Below are 17883 nucleotides of genomic sequence, written 5' to 3' on the forward strand. Positions count from 1 at the left end.
GTTTCTTAGCTTCTCCTCATCTGTAAAACGAGAATAAGAGTACCTCTTTCATGGAATGGTTGTAAAGACTTAAATTAGACAATATATGTAAAGCTTCTGTTCGTGTTCTTGGTACTTGGCTTAGAAGCATTACTTCTGTCAACTTATAGAACCTTCTTAGCCTCAACCCTCCTGGGTACTATAGGCCTCCCAGGACTGAAGACAGTGTCTGCCTTCGAGGGAGCAATGAAAATCCAGTTGTCCATAAACTACTGAAGACACATTATAGCCGCACGGTTGCCGTCCTAACGAGCTTTCACATTTTAAATGCACATGCCTAGAAGGGGCAGTATTTCACCCAAAGTTATAGCTCAACAGGAAAATAGCCAGCCCATGTAATCACAATACTAAACCCTTATATATGCCAGAGAAAACAGAAAGGGCATAAGCAGATGACATAAATTCCGTTTATTCAGAACACATCTATTTGAGTAACTTTCAGCGCTATAAAGAATACTGGGTTCTGGGAAAGTAATAACAATATGGAAATAAGGAGAGGGGGGCACGTTATCTACTATCTATTCATATTTTCTAAATGGAAGTTTGCATTTATAAGCAAATGCAAATGCAGCCACCATGCTAAATTTTAAACATCTGCTATCTAGTATGGCCCTCTAATGACATTGCCCTTATAGAATGACAGCCTATAAAGATAGTATCCTTAATTTGTAAATGAAATGAAGTGAGTTACCCAAGGCCACACGGATTATTAGGACTCGGAATTTGAATCTAGCAGCTTAGACTGTCTACACCATACTTAGGTGTCGTTTGGGGAGTGGAGCAATGTGCAGAAGTGAAAGAAGAGAGAAGGGAAACAAAAGAAAATACATGAAAACCACTCTATTGCCATTAGACTCTTGAGCAATACATTTCCTACCTCTTGTGTGCCGTAATTGCCAGACCCCTTTGTTATTATTGTTTCTTAAAGAAGACTCTTAGCTCGAAATCACTTGTTATTGCTCAGTATTTAAGGCCTGGCGTTTTAGCATAGTTGTTGGAGACCAAGCTCCTGCCTTCTCTGGTGAAAGTGTGAGGGACAAGAGATAGTCGATCTCCTATTTGAGGGAGCTCATTAACTACAGGAGCCTGTGCTTACGGGTAAAGGGGGCAGTGTATTTGCCAAAGTAAGATACCATTTCCCTGTGAAGAGCGGTTTTTAAAAATCTTTTAAAAACTCATTATGGATTCATTTTGTTCTTGTTGACGAATGCTTCAATCATGTGAAACAGCATCAGGCTTCTAATAGGACTCCATTGACATCTTAAAGATGCTTTCTTCTGTGGGTTTCCACAGGTGGACAAGCATGCCTTATCTATTCAGACCATTAATAGCCTTCTTTACCCTGTCCCCTGGATTAAGAAGAACAGTGTGTTCATTTAAGTCAGACAAGAAAGTAGAAATAATCTCATCTGCTAGGTTCTCAAAAGTATTATTGTATCAGAGGGAGCTGAAACCAGCTGATGCATCTCACTTAAGTGAATCCTATCACATGGGATTGAAATGATAAAATATACCACAGACCATTTGAGTGCATGGCTACTAAGATTTTTTAAAATAGGGAAAAATTTCAATACAGAAAAAATGGCTGATTATGTTGTTTTGTGTTGTGAAGTATTGATAAGAATAGGAATGGCAACTTCATAGCCAAAAAGGTCTACTTCAAAGCTGAACGTTGAATTTCATTTTAAAATAGGCCCAAATATTATCTTCTCTTTGATTTGCCTGCTGTTTCTGATATTCCTTACCACTATAACCAGATTTTGACCCTGAGGTAGACCATGTAGTTAATCAGCCTGTGTGTTAATTTTATACCTTCTAATTTAGAGCTTTCAGATTGAAAAGCAGAAAAGGAAAATTTGGTGCTAGTCCTGTGTAATTTAGAATAATTGATTTACATGAGAGCTCTCTTCTTATCGTTCTAAAACCTGAAGGGTTGACATGAATTTTAGTTCTATCTTGTCAAAGACAGACGGAGAATCGGGTAGAGAGATGGTGTGACATGTGAACACGCAGCATTCGGAGACTCCCCCGAGGCTTCCTTTCTTTCCTTTGCCACAGGCGCACGCGCTGTCTTTTGGAAATAAAGTGTGTATTTCTCACGGAGTGTAACACTATCCCAGCTTCTTGTTAGAGTCTGGGAGACGAAGGTGCGCCTCCTCTGGACAAGAGGATAAAGTTCACCTCCTATTATCCAACAGGAAAAGGCCAACTGGGAGAAGGAAATTAAAGAGCCAGGGCCAAGGAAATTAGTGGATATTAATTAGAAACAAAAATACGAAACCAGTATCCTTAGAATGGATTCATTCTGTGTTGAAGGACCAGAGAAGACTGTCGTTCTAAAGCATAGGAACCAAGCCTGAGCTACAAAGCTCCTTAGAAAGACTCTGAGATCAGTACAGTAGCCTGGCAGGGACAGTGGCTAGATCGCACAGGGAGGGAAGCAGTTCGTAAGATACATCAACTTGTCAGTTTTAAGATTTCTGTTCCTAAGTAGCCTCCGCTCGGAGTTAGGAATACAGAGTTAATTCTTTCTAAGTCTTGTGCTATTTCTGACTTGACTTACAAGTATTTTAAGTTGTAAATTACCTTTTACCTGCTTGTAATTCAAACGTAACTCAAATGTTCTACCCTTCTACAATTCCTGGTGTGGGGAAGCACCCCAAAAAACAATTGGATCTGATGATACTAATTTCAGTCCCACAGTTTGGGAGGCAGACGCACGTACAGGGCTTCAGAAAGTTGGGGTGGGGGAATTCCATTGTCTTTCCATTTTATTTGTCCATGAACTCTCTGCAGCTTCCTAGTACAAACTTAAGTACACACAAAGGCAAACCTTTTAGATGCAAATGCATGTCATATTGTCACATCATTGTGGATATATTTATTGAAGCATCGCTACGGTAAGGTACATCTTTATTGTTCCTCGAAGTAAAACGGTAGAGGAGATATTGCTTATTATTCTTCCCAATGGCACTTGAGGGAAAAACTGTGCCTAGTAGAAAATAATTTTTGAGGGAGGAAAAAATGATAGTGTTTGTTGAGGTCGCACAGACCTCAAGCTTTGCTAAATTCAGAAGGCTTGGAATTTGATATCTAACCTTGTGAACTTTCCCACTAATTTAGCTAAACATGATAGCAACCAATAATGAGAAGACAGGTCATTTAGTCAAAACAATTATATTACACCCTATGTAATACTATATTACCTAGGGCTATGATTGCTAGCCCTACAAAATTGTGAAAATATGGGATTCTTAATAGTGATGACTGAATTTTAACTTCATGTGTACACGAGTGTACGTGCATTTTATGCCTGGGCACCCACATGGGCTTGTTAGAACCCGAGAGAATCACAGTGAGGGCACAGTCACAGTTTGTTCAAAATCCTCCCCCTGGCGAGGGGGCTCCTGTCCTCTCCGAAGCTGCAGCCCAACCACATCGGACAGACTTGATTGCTGCCGCAGTTCCCCTACTGCCGTGTGTCCCGTCATAAGCTAAAGGCACAGTCAATGCCTTTATTGACTGGTGGGACCGATAGATAGGAATTAATTATTGTTATTTGTGTGTGTGTCACAAATGGTAACACCAGAATAAGAACATCTAGGAAGGAACAAAAATAGCCCAGAAACTCTTGTCCCTAGTGAATCAGATTCTGTTTATGTTTGTCCAGCCTTTTTCTGTTCTCATTCATATGTATGTATCATTTTATGGAGATGTAATTACCCCATTTAGGTGTAAGTCTTTGTTCTTCTCCTGTACTGTTATGTCTTAAGCGTTTCCCTATTGTTACAGTCGTATTCCTGGTTACCGTTCGTCAATAGTTGCATTTAATGCTACCTGTTAATGCTGCCCCATGATTAATTTATATGCAAAGTATTAAGTTTATGCCCTAAACCCCTTTATTTTAAGGTTTTGGGTGCTGTTCTGATTGAGGAAACAACTCTACCGATTGTGGCACATTTCAAGCAAAAGCCTGTTTTAATTTTTTTAATTGCTTATCACAGAACTTCATTTCCAGTTCAGTGAAGGACATGCTTGTCAGTTTTGTCGTCTGCCCCTTGGTGGACAGACGTGATTGCTAGATAGAGTGAGGCGTTTCCGTGTTTGGTTTTGCTTTTGGTGGTGGTGTGTGTGTGCATTTTCAGAAGGGGAGGGTCCTGTCCTCTGTTGGAACATGCACTCCACCCTCTTGGTGAGGCTTGTGGGAAAGTCTGCATCCGAACCCATTGTACAGCCATCTTCACCGCATCGAGTCCACGGCTCCGAGCGCCCATAGTGATGGGGGGAGGGTGGAGTGTATCGCAGCCATATTCACCTTTCATTTGTGTGTTTGATGTGGCATTTATATTAAGGAGGAGTAATTTTTTTTCTGATTTTTTTTTTCTTGTGTCACCAGTGCACCTATTCCATTCTTCCATCGCTGTGCTCCTGTGAACATTTCCTGCTATGCCAAGTTTGCAGAGGCCCTGATCACCTTTGTCAGTGACAATAGTGTCTTACACAGGCTGATTAGTGGAGTAATGACCAGCAAAGAAATTATATTGGGACTTTGCTTATTATCACTAGGTAATTGTTTTTCTCATTATTAGCTATCGCGTAGTACTGCAGTAGAAGACTGTTCTTTTAGCCAAAATATGGATACCATGGGGGATACGTATACAATGTTTAACCTCCCAATGTTAAAGTATCTGTTTCAGATTATATATAGTTATAAGTATGTGCATATGCAAAGAAATGTCTATCTACATATATATATATATACATCTGAAACATATTTCCCTTTTCCTCTCAGTAGAGAAAACGGGTTGTTTTCCCAAACCTTGGTTGTGAAGTTGAACTATAACCACCCTCAAATGATAGCAAAGAGGCTACTTTTAAAGACTCAGCAGAGTTCTGATTTTAGTTATCATTTAGTGATTTATATTTAGTTATTATTCCAAAAGACTCATTTGTCTATAAAAGAGGCCACCTTATTATCATTTGTACTTCCATTTAAGAACATAGATTTCTGATAAATTCTTTTTCAAGGTATACTTTCTTTTTTTATTCCCACAGTTTGTACTTTCCTTATATTGCTGTAAAATTAGGAAATAGCCACTTGTTAGCCATTGACTATCCTGGTCAACAAGTAGATGATAAAATGAAATTACATTTTCAAGAATACTATTCTAGAATTATGTGTAGCTACATAAGAATTGATAGACCTTCTTAGTTGGGACAATAAACTTTCCTAAGGATTGAACAACTATTTTATGACGTAAGTGAAATCAGTATCCAGGCGTGTTCTTACCATTGATAGCCATTAAGAAGTTACAAGTTATGGTTCCATTTTTCTTGTCATTGGAGAGTATTTTCACTTTGATTAGGTAGTACTTGACTTCATTGAAATAATGCTGCCAATTTGAAAATCTATTTCTATAATTATTGATAGGTCTCCATCTGCTTTTGGTTCTTGTACATTTATAGAAAAAGTGAGTACTTTAATAATATTGCCTGGATATAGATCCCAACCATTTTTTTCAACCATTTTTTGACTTTGCAGGTGGCTCAAAGAAATTAGTTATCAGTCTAGCTTTATATAAAAATTATTTGATACTTCAAATCGTTGGATACTGTAACCAAGGAAAAAACTTTCCAACCTTAAAAATGGTGATGATAATGTTGGCAACTGATACGCCATTTTTTAAATTAGAATGTTCTCTTTTGAGACTTAAGGATGTCATATAAACCCACAGGGTCTTTGTACATTTTTTGTGTATGAATTAAGCTACTAGATAATAAAAGATGGACAAATCGTGATTTCAAAAGTATATTTCCTCATGCAAGAGAAAAAGCCCCTTTCACCCTACTTTTTTTTAATCCACTGAGATTTTTACTAAGGATTTTGATAGAGTGGCATTAGCGTAGGAGGAGTAGAGAAGCTGGCTAAGTAGCTCACGCTAAACTTTGCTTCTTCGTCAGCAAAGGGTTTCTATTCAGGAACCTTTAGCCAGTTACTAGCAAATGAGGTCAGAGGAATTTGAGGCTCAGGGTGTTTGTTAGTATATTATTTCATGGTATAACATTCTAGGGAACTCTTGTTGCTCTAAAGAAGAATCAACCAGAGAAAGACAAACTGCCATCTGTCATGTTGACTGACCATCAGAGAAGTAGCTTCCAAAATTCAGTTTACTCAAGGAAGGGCGGCACGTAATTAATTAATCTCTGTCTATGTGTGCGTGGGGTTTTTGGGTTGTTTTTTTTTTCTTTTTGGTCACCACATGACATGTCATTAGCTACACTTTGTGTGTGGGCATGTGTGTCTGCATGTGAGTTCTACTGCCTTCCCATGGTGAATCCGCAACAGCCCTGTGCTGGTTTGGGACACTAGGCACATTTGCATGTAGTCGTTTTCGCCATTGAGCACACCATCACAGTGAAGGTGTTCTTGGTTTTGAGTGATGCTATTCAACAGGCAAAAGTAGCAAAATCAAAAGGCAAAAGTAGCCAGTTTCTTTCTCCACCCCACATGGTGGTCATGAACTAGTCAATGGCAATGAATTGTTTCCTTGGGGAAAAGGAACAATTGAAACTATTTCTCTGTGTTTTACTATGTGTTCAAATAATATTGTGTGTGTTTTCTGCTTATCTCCCTGCAGTTCTGTCCATGATTTTGATGGTGATAATCAGGTATATATCAAGAGTACTTGTGTGGATCCTAACAATTCTGGTCGTACTGGGCTCACTTGGTAAGCTGTGTATTTCTTGGATTTTTTAGTAGTTAGAGTCAAATTTGTATTTGCTTTTAACACTTTCCATTTCCACTAAGAACTACTTTGATTATTTTAGTAACTTTCCTCTGATAAGGCTTGTGGAAAAAAACTGATAAGTGGATTGCCATGGGGTCGCGTAGCTCATTGTGTAATCACTGAATCAAATAAAATGAGAAGCCCTTTGGCATTTGGGTTAAAAACTAGTAGGGGTATTTTTCAAAGGCGGTAACTACTTTTTCATCTGGGTCAGCTCTGGGGAAGAAGAGTCCTAGAGAAAAGAAAATATTTGAGGTTCTGTTTTGGCTCTCTCTCTTTTTAATTTATTATTATCTTGGCATTAATACATATATCATTCCTTAGTTGTATAATTGCTACCATAATCCGTTTCCAAACATTCTTTATCTTCCTGGACTCCTTTTTACCCCACCACCTCCACTATACCCGCTGAACTGCCCCTGTAGGTTTATTAACCCTACACAGGAAAACATATAGCACAGCCTCATGAGGGTGACCACCCAGACATAATTCCTCTGAGATACACCGTAAGATGAACAAACAAAAGAAAAGTACAGAAAATGGTGAACCAGATTAGGTCCAGCACGCATCAGAGCGGGAGATCAACTGACAAGTTTTAACTGTTCAGATAAATCAAAGTCAGATTTATGCCTTTGATCTTCTATACTCCTCTGTCCAGTGCACTCTGTTTAGTGACCACTTTCCTCCCATCCCTCACTTGTGGATAAGGAAGTTCCCCGAGGCTTAGTTCCCACAAAAGATTCTCGGGCTCCCACTGTCATCCACGACCTTCTTGCGAACCAGATCCTCACAATTTAGGCTCTGATGCTAATCCCTGATTCAGTTTTGGATTATATTATTTACAATCCTTTGCCGACAGATAATGGTATGCTTCTTCCATGTGGTCTGACTTTTTCTCGTTCCTTCTTTTAACTGGATTCTTCCTATGGCCCCTTCCTGGCAACCGAACAGAACCTCACCTGGAATCCTAAATTTGAAGGCCCAAGTCTCCATTATCAGGTGTCATAGCTCCTCCTGGCTTAAAACTATTCCTTACGCAATAAATGTATATATGTTAGGAAATATTCTCGATCTATTTGCATTCTATTTTGTTTTCTATCTGTAAAAATAACCTCTGATTTTGTGTGTATGTGTGTTTCTTCCCAATAACAAATGTGTGACACTCATAGTAGAAAATGAAAATACAAAGCATAAAATTAAAACATTATTCTCACACACTATTTGGTCCCTCTAGATAATTTTGTTTGTTTTTAAAAGTTTCATAATTCCTTAGCCTCCATAGATTATCCCCAGACATTGTTGTTGTACGCACAACACTACTCTGAGTCTTCTGTTTCTTCACCGTGAAGGAAAGGCTTGCCTGGCCCGACTTAGTAGATAACCTGGACCACAGCTCCTCTGCTGCATTCCTGCTCGCTTTACTCTTGATGATTGTTTTAGTCTGGGTGGACTAGAGAAACAAATTCATAGACACCCATATGAATATAAAAAAGAGGTCTATACACAAGAGCAATTAAATACTGAGAAAACGCCCCAGCCCAGTCCAGATCAAGTCCATAAGTCCAGTATTAGCACATATGCCCGATACCAATCTATAAAGTCCTCTTCAGACTCACAAAATACATGCAATGATGCTGAATGCAGGAGGATCACAGGCCAGTGACTTGGAAGTCTTGTGGATCCAGTGGCATTGTAAACATCTCAGTTCTGGCAGGGGTCTCTATGTGGCTTTTCTGGCTCCAGAAGTCTAATTGCATTAGGGTAGGTCCATGTGGCTTCTCCAGCTCCCGGGGCCAAGTATCTTGTCAGAAGAGAGTCTCTCAGGGAGTCCGCAGCGAAGAGAGAGAGAGTGAGAAAGAGAGAATCTCTCTCTTCCAAGGAGGAAATCCAGGAGTTAGTAGAATTCTCAGGAAAGGCCGCGCCCACACAGAGGCCTCATTGGCTGTGACCCAATTGACAGACTAGACTCCACTCCTTCACTCTTAATCCTCTCAAGTCCCAAACTGATACCAGATGATGTAATTACCACAATGATTATGGTAGCCACAATGACCACGTCCTTTCCCTCATGCCAGTCTTGGACCCACGAGGGCATCTTAGGACTGCTCTTACCTCTTTCCTTAGAATTTTCATGGCTGTCTGTCTGTCTTTCAATTCTTTGCTCACATAGAATCGACTGTGAGGCTTTACTAACCCATTTTGTATAAGCCTGAAGCCCTTTCCCAACCCAACACTTTCTAGTTCCTCTTACCCGGTGACATTTCATCTACTGAATATACCATGCATTTTCATGTTCCTCGTTTGTTTGTTCTTCCTTATCACTATCTAAACTCGCTGAAGGTGAGGCTTTGTTTGGCTCACTGTGCGTGCCCAGCATGTGGAGCCAGCGATAGGTGCTGTAGTCACTGAACAGATTTGCTTAATGGATTCAAAGAATGAATGAATGTGTCTAATACAGCTCTCTTATGGGAAAGTTGGATTGCCTTCCTCTGGACTCAGGTTCCCGGAATCTCTGAGCCTGTGTTCTGGGTAAGAACTGTCATCCTGCATGCCTACGGCTATCAGAGATTTTTCTCTCTTGTTCCCACCTTTGGTGGGAGCTGGTCCTTTGGTCTTCATTTATTCCCTTACTGTAATCAGCTCTTTAACTCTGTAAGCAGTAGGCACTGAGGACCGTGATGAGTACAATGGGTAAGATCTCTGCCCTGCTTGTGGGCCATCACTGATTTCTGTGAGCCTCACTTGCTTCCGAGGGAGCTCTGATGGAGTGGTGGCTGCGAGTTGGGCAGAAAACTGCAAAGCCAGCCGTTTCAAGACCATCTGCCTGTCCACAGGAGAACGACAGGGTTCTCTCCCCTCATAAACAGTTACTGGAGCCTTGGAAACTCACAGGGACACTTCTACCCTGTCCTGATATGTCCCTGTGAGTTGGTGTCCACTCACTGTCACTGTGAGTTAGTATTGCGGTTGGTTGGTTGGTTGGTTGGTTGGTGGTTGGTTGTTTGTTGGTTGTTTGTTGGTTGGTTGGTTGGTTGGTTGGTTGGTGGTTGGTTGGTTGGTTGGTTGGTGTTTTTACTTGCGTCCTAAAGCCGCCTCAATTTGAACCAATGCTGCAGGCACCTTTCTAATCAATTCTCGGCCCTTGTTTCTCCTGGCCTTTCTCAGCATCAGGGACCACGGTAAGTGAAGCCAAGGGAAGTTTACTGGGTACACCGAGGCAGCTGCAAATGCCCAACATCATGCTGGCAGGTGAAGCTGTAGTCACAGCCCTCCCATCCATGGCCCTTCTCAATGAACGATTGCTCCACCACTCCAATAAGGGTCTGTACGAAGGGCCCAGAAAGATTAAGTATTTATGGTAAACATTTTCTTGTGTTCATTAATGGAAAAGGGAAAAAAATGTCTCCCCCAGGTGGCACAGGTGTCCTGTGGTGGTTATATGCGAAGCAAAAGAAATCTCCCAAAGAAACAGTAATTCCCGAGCAGCTTCGAATAGCTGAAGACAACCTCCGGGCCCTGCTCATCTACGCCATCTCAGCCACAGTGTTCACAGTAAGTGCCGCTGTGGGCGCATCTGTTTCCATTTGGGGGTTTATTTGCAGGAGCTCGTTGGTGGAGTAGAAACTCTTCTCTCACATTTGTAGTCCTAAGATAAATAAGACAAACTCTCCACCCCCCAGAGCAGGAAGCACTGAAAATCTTCATGAGCCTTCTCCACTAGAGAAGTGCTGTTTGTTGCAACGCTTAGTTCTACTCTGGGTAAGAGGAAACGATTCTCCAAACTTTTCCCTAGACTACTCACTTCCTTTCTATTAAGTTGCTAATAAAAGCATATATCTTAACTGTTTCAGGGTAATCATATGTGTTTTTTTTTAAATAGTTCCCTTTGCTATAGAATATGTTAAGAAATAGGCTGGTTTACAAAGGGGTACCCAAGTAAACCAGGAATTTTTTTCAAAGCTATGATTAAAATTTTTTTTATAAAACAATCTTTAACACCTTCAAAATATTCTCCATTACACTTAATATGCTTGTCAAAACTGCTATTCCATTCTTGGAAACATTTCTCAAACTCATCTCTGGATGGCTGACTGCACCTCCCTCGTTTTTTGTTTGTTTGTTGTTTTCACCTCTTCTATGTCGTCCAATCACTGCCCTTTCATGTCCCTCTTCATTCATGGAAATAAAAAGAAGTCGCATGGAGTGAGGTAAGGTGAGTAAGGTTCGTGGGGCAAGAGAGGCATGCTGTTTGCTATAAACTGGCACACTGAGATGGGTGCATGAGCAGGTACATTGTTGTGGTGGCAAAACCAGTTCCCCATCTGCCACAAATCTTACCTTTTGTCAAACATTGTTACGCAATCTTTGTAAAACCACTAAATGAAAGCTTGATTAACAGTCTGACCTGATGGAACAAACTCCAAATGCACTATCCCGCTCACATCGGCGGATCTTGTTCTGATTTGGGGGGTAAGGGGGGGGTCTATGAGGTACCCTCTTGCTTTATTCTATGTACTTGTTTGCTAATTGTTCATTTTCCCATTTCTTTCCTTGAAAGTTTGATTTTAACGATGCATGTTATTTCAAGAATGTAGGTTAGGGTCATTGTTTACCCACTGCATAGTAATATTTCTCATTAACATGTGAATAAATAATCCATACTCCTATTTTGATTCCTCTCTTTTTCCTGACTTTGCTTCTAGAAGCTGTTTTAAGCTTTGTATTGTACATTAGAAACAAATAATAAAACCAGCTACCTAAGACTGTTGAGGCCAAACAATATTTGTTAGCTATCATTCTTCCACTTTGTCTTAATCATTTTCTAAGTATAACATACCTGTGCCAGCAGATGCTGGGTGAGGCAAAACGGGAATTGGTCATGGACCCCACTCTTAGAAAGCTCTTGGCTCACTGGGGGGAAGCGGGAATGCACAGAAACCCCTCCAGTGCTTTGGGACTGATGGCCTGAGGTCCTCCCGCTGTTTCTCGGAGTTATAGGCCTCCATCCCTATATTGATTGTTGGTCACATGACCTGTTTTGGCTCTGTGAATGAAAAAGCGAAAACTGGAATTCTAGGAGAGAGTGCTACATTGAAGGATTCTTTTTATGGGAAATAGAGGAAAGAACTTGGAGGCAAAGGACATTTATAGAGGTCTAAATGCAGGCATTTACATATATAAATATATTTATATATAATGATAGGGAAATAAGTCTATCTACATATATTTATAGTTAAGTATTAAGGTAGGAGGCAGACATTGGGCCTCTACTCAAGTACTCCCTCAGTGCAATAACACTTTGTTCTAATAGCCTGGCATTCCATGATGCTCACCTTCTCCACACGATCACTGAAGACAAAATAGGTGCATAAGCAAATATGGTGAAGAGAGCTGATGGTACCCAGCTATCAAGAGATATAGCGTCTGGGATCTTAAAGGCTTGAAGATAAACAAGAGGCCATCTAGTTCAGAAGCAACAAAGTCCAGCCTGTGTTACCATTGAGATGTCAATGGGGTCAGGTATCAGGCATCAAAGACCCAGAACAAAAAATTATATCAATGGGAAGGGTCACAAGGAAGGGAGGAGCTAGTTAGGGTACAGTATAGCACCGATAAAACATATAACTGTCCTCTAGTTCTTTAATGCTTCCCTCCACCCAACTCTCATGACCCCAATTCTACCTTACAAATCTGGCTAGATCAGAGCATGTACACAAGTAGAGATAAGAGCTGGAAACAGAGGGAATGTGGGACAGATAAAGCCCTTGGGACCAATAGAGTAGTGAGACCAGGAGGGGAAGGGAAGGTGGGGGGAACCGATCACAATGGTCTGCATATAACCCCCTCCATGGGGGACGGACAACACAAAAGTGGGTGAAGTGAGACATCGGTTAGTATAGGACATAAAATAATGAAAATGATCTATAAATTATCAAGGGTTCATGAGGGAGGGAGAGGGAAAAAATGAGGACCTGATACCAAGGGCTCAAGTAGAAAGAAGATGTTTTGAAAATGATGATGGCAACATATGTACAAATGTGCTTGACACAACAGATGGATGTATGGATTGTGATAAGAGCTGTATGAGTCCCGGATAAAATGATTTTTTTTAAAAAAGAAAGAAAAATCCTTTTATGTTTAATCTTAAAGAAAATTGACTAACATACAGTCAGTTGACAGTGATTTGCACTCTAAGACAAACACAGACTGATTAAGTATGACTAAGATTTAGAGAGTGATATTCTACAGGCTTTCGAATAAAGATGCATATTCAAATTTTCCATATTTTTCAGCTTCTGTTTTGACCACTTAACCTGTTTTTGCCTTTTTATAGTCTTGCCCCAACCTCACACTCTCACTCTCTCTGTGCAGGTGATCTTGTTCCTGATCATGTTGGTTATGCGCAAACGAGTGGCCCTCACCATCGCCTTGTTCCATGTGGCCGGCAAGGTCTTCATCCACTTGCCGCTGCTAGTCTTCCAGCCCTTTTGGACTTTCTTTGCTCTCGTCCTGTTTTGGGTCTACTGGATCATGACACTTCTTTTTCTTGGCACTACTGGTAAGAAGACCTTACTTCCTTCTCTTGGTGACAATTCGGCATGCAGGTATTTTCAAACATCAGGCGGGATAATAAAACGCTCCAGGAATTGGCTGGCCAAGGTGCAGTGACTCTTCAGAACGAGCGCTGGTGTTGTCTTTCAATAACCCATTCTCTGCTCATGAGTTTTAGGCCAAGATAGCAATGAGTGTCTGACATGCGATCCTATTTTTGAGGCGGCCAGGGATCTGAAGTCAGTTTCTCTCCTGACGCCGACATTGGAATCTGATCTTAAATCAGCTCGTGATTGTGTAGCCATGATGGAGTGGGCTTACCTTCATTCTCAACTAAGAATCAACTTGCTTTCTTCAGATTTTCTAGTTTCGGAATTACCTGGATTGTTGGTCACACTTGGCCTAGTAATGAGCTAGTCCAGCTAGATTTCCACGCTTAAGTTTTAACCGGCTCAATAGCAAACCGCACTGTGAAGAGCAGCATAAGGGTCATAAGCGTGCATTTGACTTTTCTGATTATTCAGCCAACAGTCACCAACGGCTTATACGACTAGCCTCTGCGTGTGACCTCCTCCCTGGGGGAGACGCCGGGCAGTGTAAGATAAGGCAAAGTAATGATTTATAAATTATTAAGGGCTCATGAGCAAGGGGGGATCAGGGAAGGAGGGAGAGGGGGGAAAGGAAAATGAGCTGATTCCAGGAACCCAAGCGGAAAGCGAATTTTGAGAATGATGAGGGCAATGAATGTATAAGGGTGCGTTACACAATTGATGTATGTATGGATTGTGATAGGAGTTGTATGAGCGTTAATAAAATGATTTTAAAAAAATAAAAGACTAGCTTCTGTACTTTGCTAACAAGCTAGATACAGACTTTTTGGGTAGCTCGGGAAAAATAAATAGAGGGCTTTGAAATGTATGTAAAACAAGAATTCAAAATATGGGATATCCAAATAGAGCAACGTTTAAAAGTTCTTACATGATTTCTATGAGAAAACCCAAATGCATTATTGCACAGTGTTTAACTTCACAATGTTTTCGATTGATAGTTATTTTTGCCTCTTAACCAAAGAGAGGTATATGATCATAAAGTTTGGCAGGTAGCACTAGGCATTTATTCTTAGAAATTAAGTAGATTAATTTCCCTTATTTAATAGTAATATTTATTGGCTTATGTGCATATTTGTTTCCTGCCTTGATATTTTTGTAGGCAGTGCTGTTCAGAACGACAAAGGCTTTGTGGAGTTCAAGGTTTCTGGGCCTCTGCAATACATGTCGTGGTACCATGCAGTGGGTCTCATTTGGATCAGTGAGTTCATTCTAGCTTGTCAGCAGATGACTGTCGCAGGAGCCGTTGTGACATACTACTTTACAAGGTGAGAGTTTGTGCTCGCCAGAATATCTCCGCTTCCTCTTTCTCTAAGTCCGCTGTTCTCAACCTGGGGGTCGCAACTCCTTTGGGCGTCGAACGACCCTTTCACAGGGGTCGCCTGATTCATCACAGTAGCAAAATTGCCATGATGACGTAGCAACGAAAATAATTTTATGTTTGGGGGGGGTCACCATAACCTGAAGAACTGTATTAAAGGGCCGCGGCATTAGAAAGCTTGAGAACCACCGCGAGTCTGAGTGATTGGACGGAGGTTGAAGGGGAAGGGAGTGAGCCTGAGGTGAACAAGAGTTTCCTTTCGGAGAAGTGATTATGACAGATCATTTTGGAAAAATGAGAGGTTATTCTTTTTAGTCTGTATGCGTTTCTTTACCTTTATTTAAAAAAAGATCAGAATAGCATATCACGATATAACAAAATTATATTTAGCTGACAAATGAATCATATAGTAACACCTGCTTTGTGTGGTATTTTACTTTATATAAAAGTCCAACAAAAACATCACATTTGGCGCTAGGTCTGGCTAGAAGAACCCTTTAAATTCGTTTTCTGGTTGCACTCTCTAAGTTTTCACTATATTGTGCTTCCAAAGCATAGTTGTATTTTGTTTAAGACATTAGAGCAAAGGAACCCATGAAACGCCCACCGAGAAATAAGACATTAGTGTACGTGGGCCCTGTAGCATGTACGTTGGTTACCCATCGCGTGCCAGTTTTGCCGTAAAACTCGGATAAGAGAGCGACTTCTTCAGTGGATTGAACTCCAAACCATTGTGATGGCGCCCACTTGGCCTAGATGGGGTTTTAATTCTCTTTTTGGTCATTTTAAAAATAGGGATAAAAGGAATCTGCCATTTACACCTATTTTGGCATCGGTGAATCGCCTTATCCGTTATCACCTTGGTACCGTGGCAAAGGGATCGTTCATAATCACATTAGTCAAAATCCCACGCATGCTCCTGATGTACGTCCACAGTCAGCTCAAAGGAAAGGTAAGAACCTGCTTTTCCGAATTGCCGATTACAAGTGATTCAGCCATTGCCATAGTTGGAGACAAGAGGTGGGGAGTGGAGTCTTTAAAGTATAAGCTGTGCTTAGAAACAATTTTTTTTTAATGTTTAATGACCTACATGATTGTTTGATTCTTTGTTTTAAAATTATTCCCACTTTCTAGGAAAATGCTTGTGCTCGATGTATGCTGAAATCTTGCATTTGTTGCCTTTGGTGTCTTGAAAAGTGCCTAAATTATTTAAATCAGGTAAGATATTTTTCAAAATTATACCGCCCATTCACTTCCCAAGATCATGGTTTCTTCACCAATGGAAAGATACGTGTTTCAAAGAATATCACCTTTTTCTTATGATGTTACACAGTGTACCTTGATCAAATTTTATAGATTTCAATCAAATTTTTATTTTTTGAACATCTGGTCTTAGCAAGACTCACTTTTTTAATCTTAATTTTAACTTGAATAAAAAAATCATCAATGTTCATCTCTCAGGAAAGACGTTTATTCAGTACTCTTTTAATTCTGAGACTCCTCTGCAGTTACCATGCTTTCATCCTTTCCAATGTTTGAGACCTTGTGTTTCGTGAAAAGCTGTTATGACAGCCTGGCACTCTCGGCGCACCCTACCACTGTTCAAGTCTGGCTCGCTCTCTAGGGGATCGCGTCTTGTTGGTTTGGTCATTTGAGACTATCTCTGGTATTTGGACAATGATCAAAGGAGATACTTTCTAAGGTTGAATGTTGGAGTTGACACTTACCAAAATAAGTGTTTTGGGCAGTGGGTGGGCCCTTTGCCTTTCTGTACCTGGACATGTAGGACCTGCAATTGAGCATTTTTCCAGTCTTTCCCTTCTTTTTACCACTTTCTCCATTCCCTGAAAACCAATTCCAATCTCTTGATGCCCAGACCGAATAAACCAATGATAACAATTGGCTCTCTACGAAACTAAGGAGTAGAGTTCCTCCTTTTGTGCCTTCAACAGAATCCAAGATGGACAGCTGTCCTGTAGCTGTGGTGTCCAACATTCCCGTGGCTTGTTATGCTGGGTTTTCTGGTTAATACTGGACAGCGGCTATGACAGTGCATTAAGCAGATGGGACATCCCCTCACAGAAGGGTCACAAGGAGGGGATGAGTCAACCGGGGCGCACTGTAGCACTGATGAAACACACAAGCTTCCTCTGATTCCTTGAGGCTTTCTCACCCCCCGCGATCATGATCCCAGTCCTGCCTTTCACTGTGGGCTACATGGAATCCAGGTCAGATAGCCCCCTCAGGAACAGAAATGGAAGCAGCAATACCAGGAGGGTTGGGGGAAGGTGGGGGAGAAGAAGGGGGAAGAAACCAACCTGGGGGAAGGGAGACAGTAGATGGTGTAAAATATCAAAATAATAATAATTTATAATTTTATCAAGGAGTCACAAGGGTGTGAGGGAGGGGAAAAAGGGGAGCTTATACCTAGGGCGCAAATAAAAAGTAAATATCTAGAAAAAGAATGATGGCAACATATGTACAGATAGGCTTGATACAATTGATGTATGGATTGTTATGAGTTGTATGAGCCCCCAGTAAAATGATATTTTAAAAAAAGAAGATATACTTTTGTGAGATCATAATTCTCTCTGTGGTTGTACACGTGTTGAGAATGGCATGTGAGAGTAAGTCAAAAAGTACTGGCTACAAATTATATAGAAACTTTTCTTAAACAAAAATATCAAAAGTCAAAGCTTTTACTTCTTGGCACAGCCTTGTTCTAGGTCCCCATATGTTTTTGAAGGTGGTGTGTCCAGACTCTAACCCTTACCGACCCCCCCCCAAAAAAAAAAGTCTGTGCCCTTCAATTGACACACTGTCGAAATGACAGGGCACCCCCCGGGAGTTCAGAGTATGTCCTCTTTCAATGTTCACTGAGTTTAGGGAACAAGAAGAAGTTTGAAGGAGTGACGAGATCAGGGATGTAGGGAGATAGGGTACAGTTTTCCAACAATTCTTACTTCCCTCAACGGTGAGTGGGTGAATTGTCATTGGGGAAAAAATTTCTTAGAACAACTTTCCTGGCCCTTTTCTCACCAATGCAATGAACACTTTTCTTAGAACTTCTTATTGC

At 40.8% G+C, this 17883-nt stretch overlaps 1 protein-coding gene across 3 annotated transcripts in view; it reads left to right on the forward strand.

Moving 5' to 3' along the window:
• The window catches only part of SLC44A1 (solute carrier family 44 member 1), a 170742-nt gene that overhangs the window by 100313 nt on the left and 52546 nt on the right, over positions 1 to 17883 (forward strand). For all 3 annotated transcript variants that reach the window (XM_075560260.1, XM_075560263.1, XM_075560262.1), the window contains exons 6-12: positions 4436 to 4605; positions 6678 to 6767; positions 10240 to 10379; positions 13200 to 13386; positions 14589 to 14754; positions 15603 to 15759; positions 15942 to 16025. In XM_075560260.1, coding sequence (XP_075416375.1) covers positions 4436 to 4605; positions 6678 to 6767; positions 10240 to 10379; positions 13200 to 13386; positions 14589 to 14754; positions 15603 to 15759; positions 15942 to 16025 — 994 coding nt within the window. The remainder of the gene's footprint in view (positions 1 to 4435; positions 4606 to 6677; positions 6768 to 10239; positions 10380 to 13199; positions 13387 to 14588; positions 14755 to 15602; positions 15760 to 15941; positions 16026 to 17883) is intronic.

This window comes from Tenrec ecaudatus, chromosome 10 (genome assembly GCF_050624435.1).
Source record: "Tenrec ecaudatus isolate mTenEca1 chromosome 10, mTenEca1.hap1, whole genome shotgun sequence".
In the NCBI taxonomy this organism is placed as follows: Eukaryota; Metazoa; Chordata; class Mammalia; order Afrosoricida; family Tenrecidae; genus Tenrec; species Tenrec ecaudatus.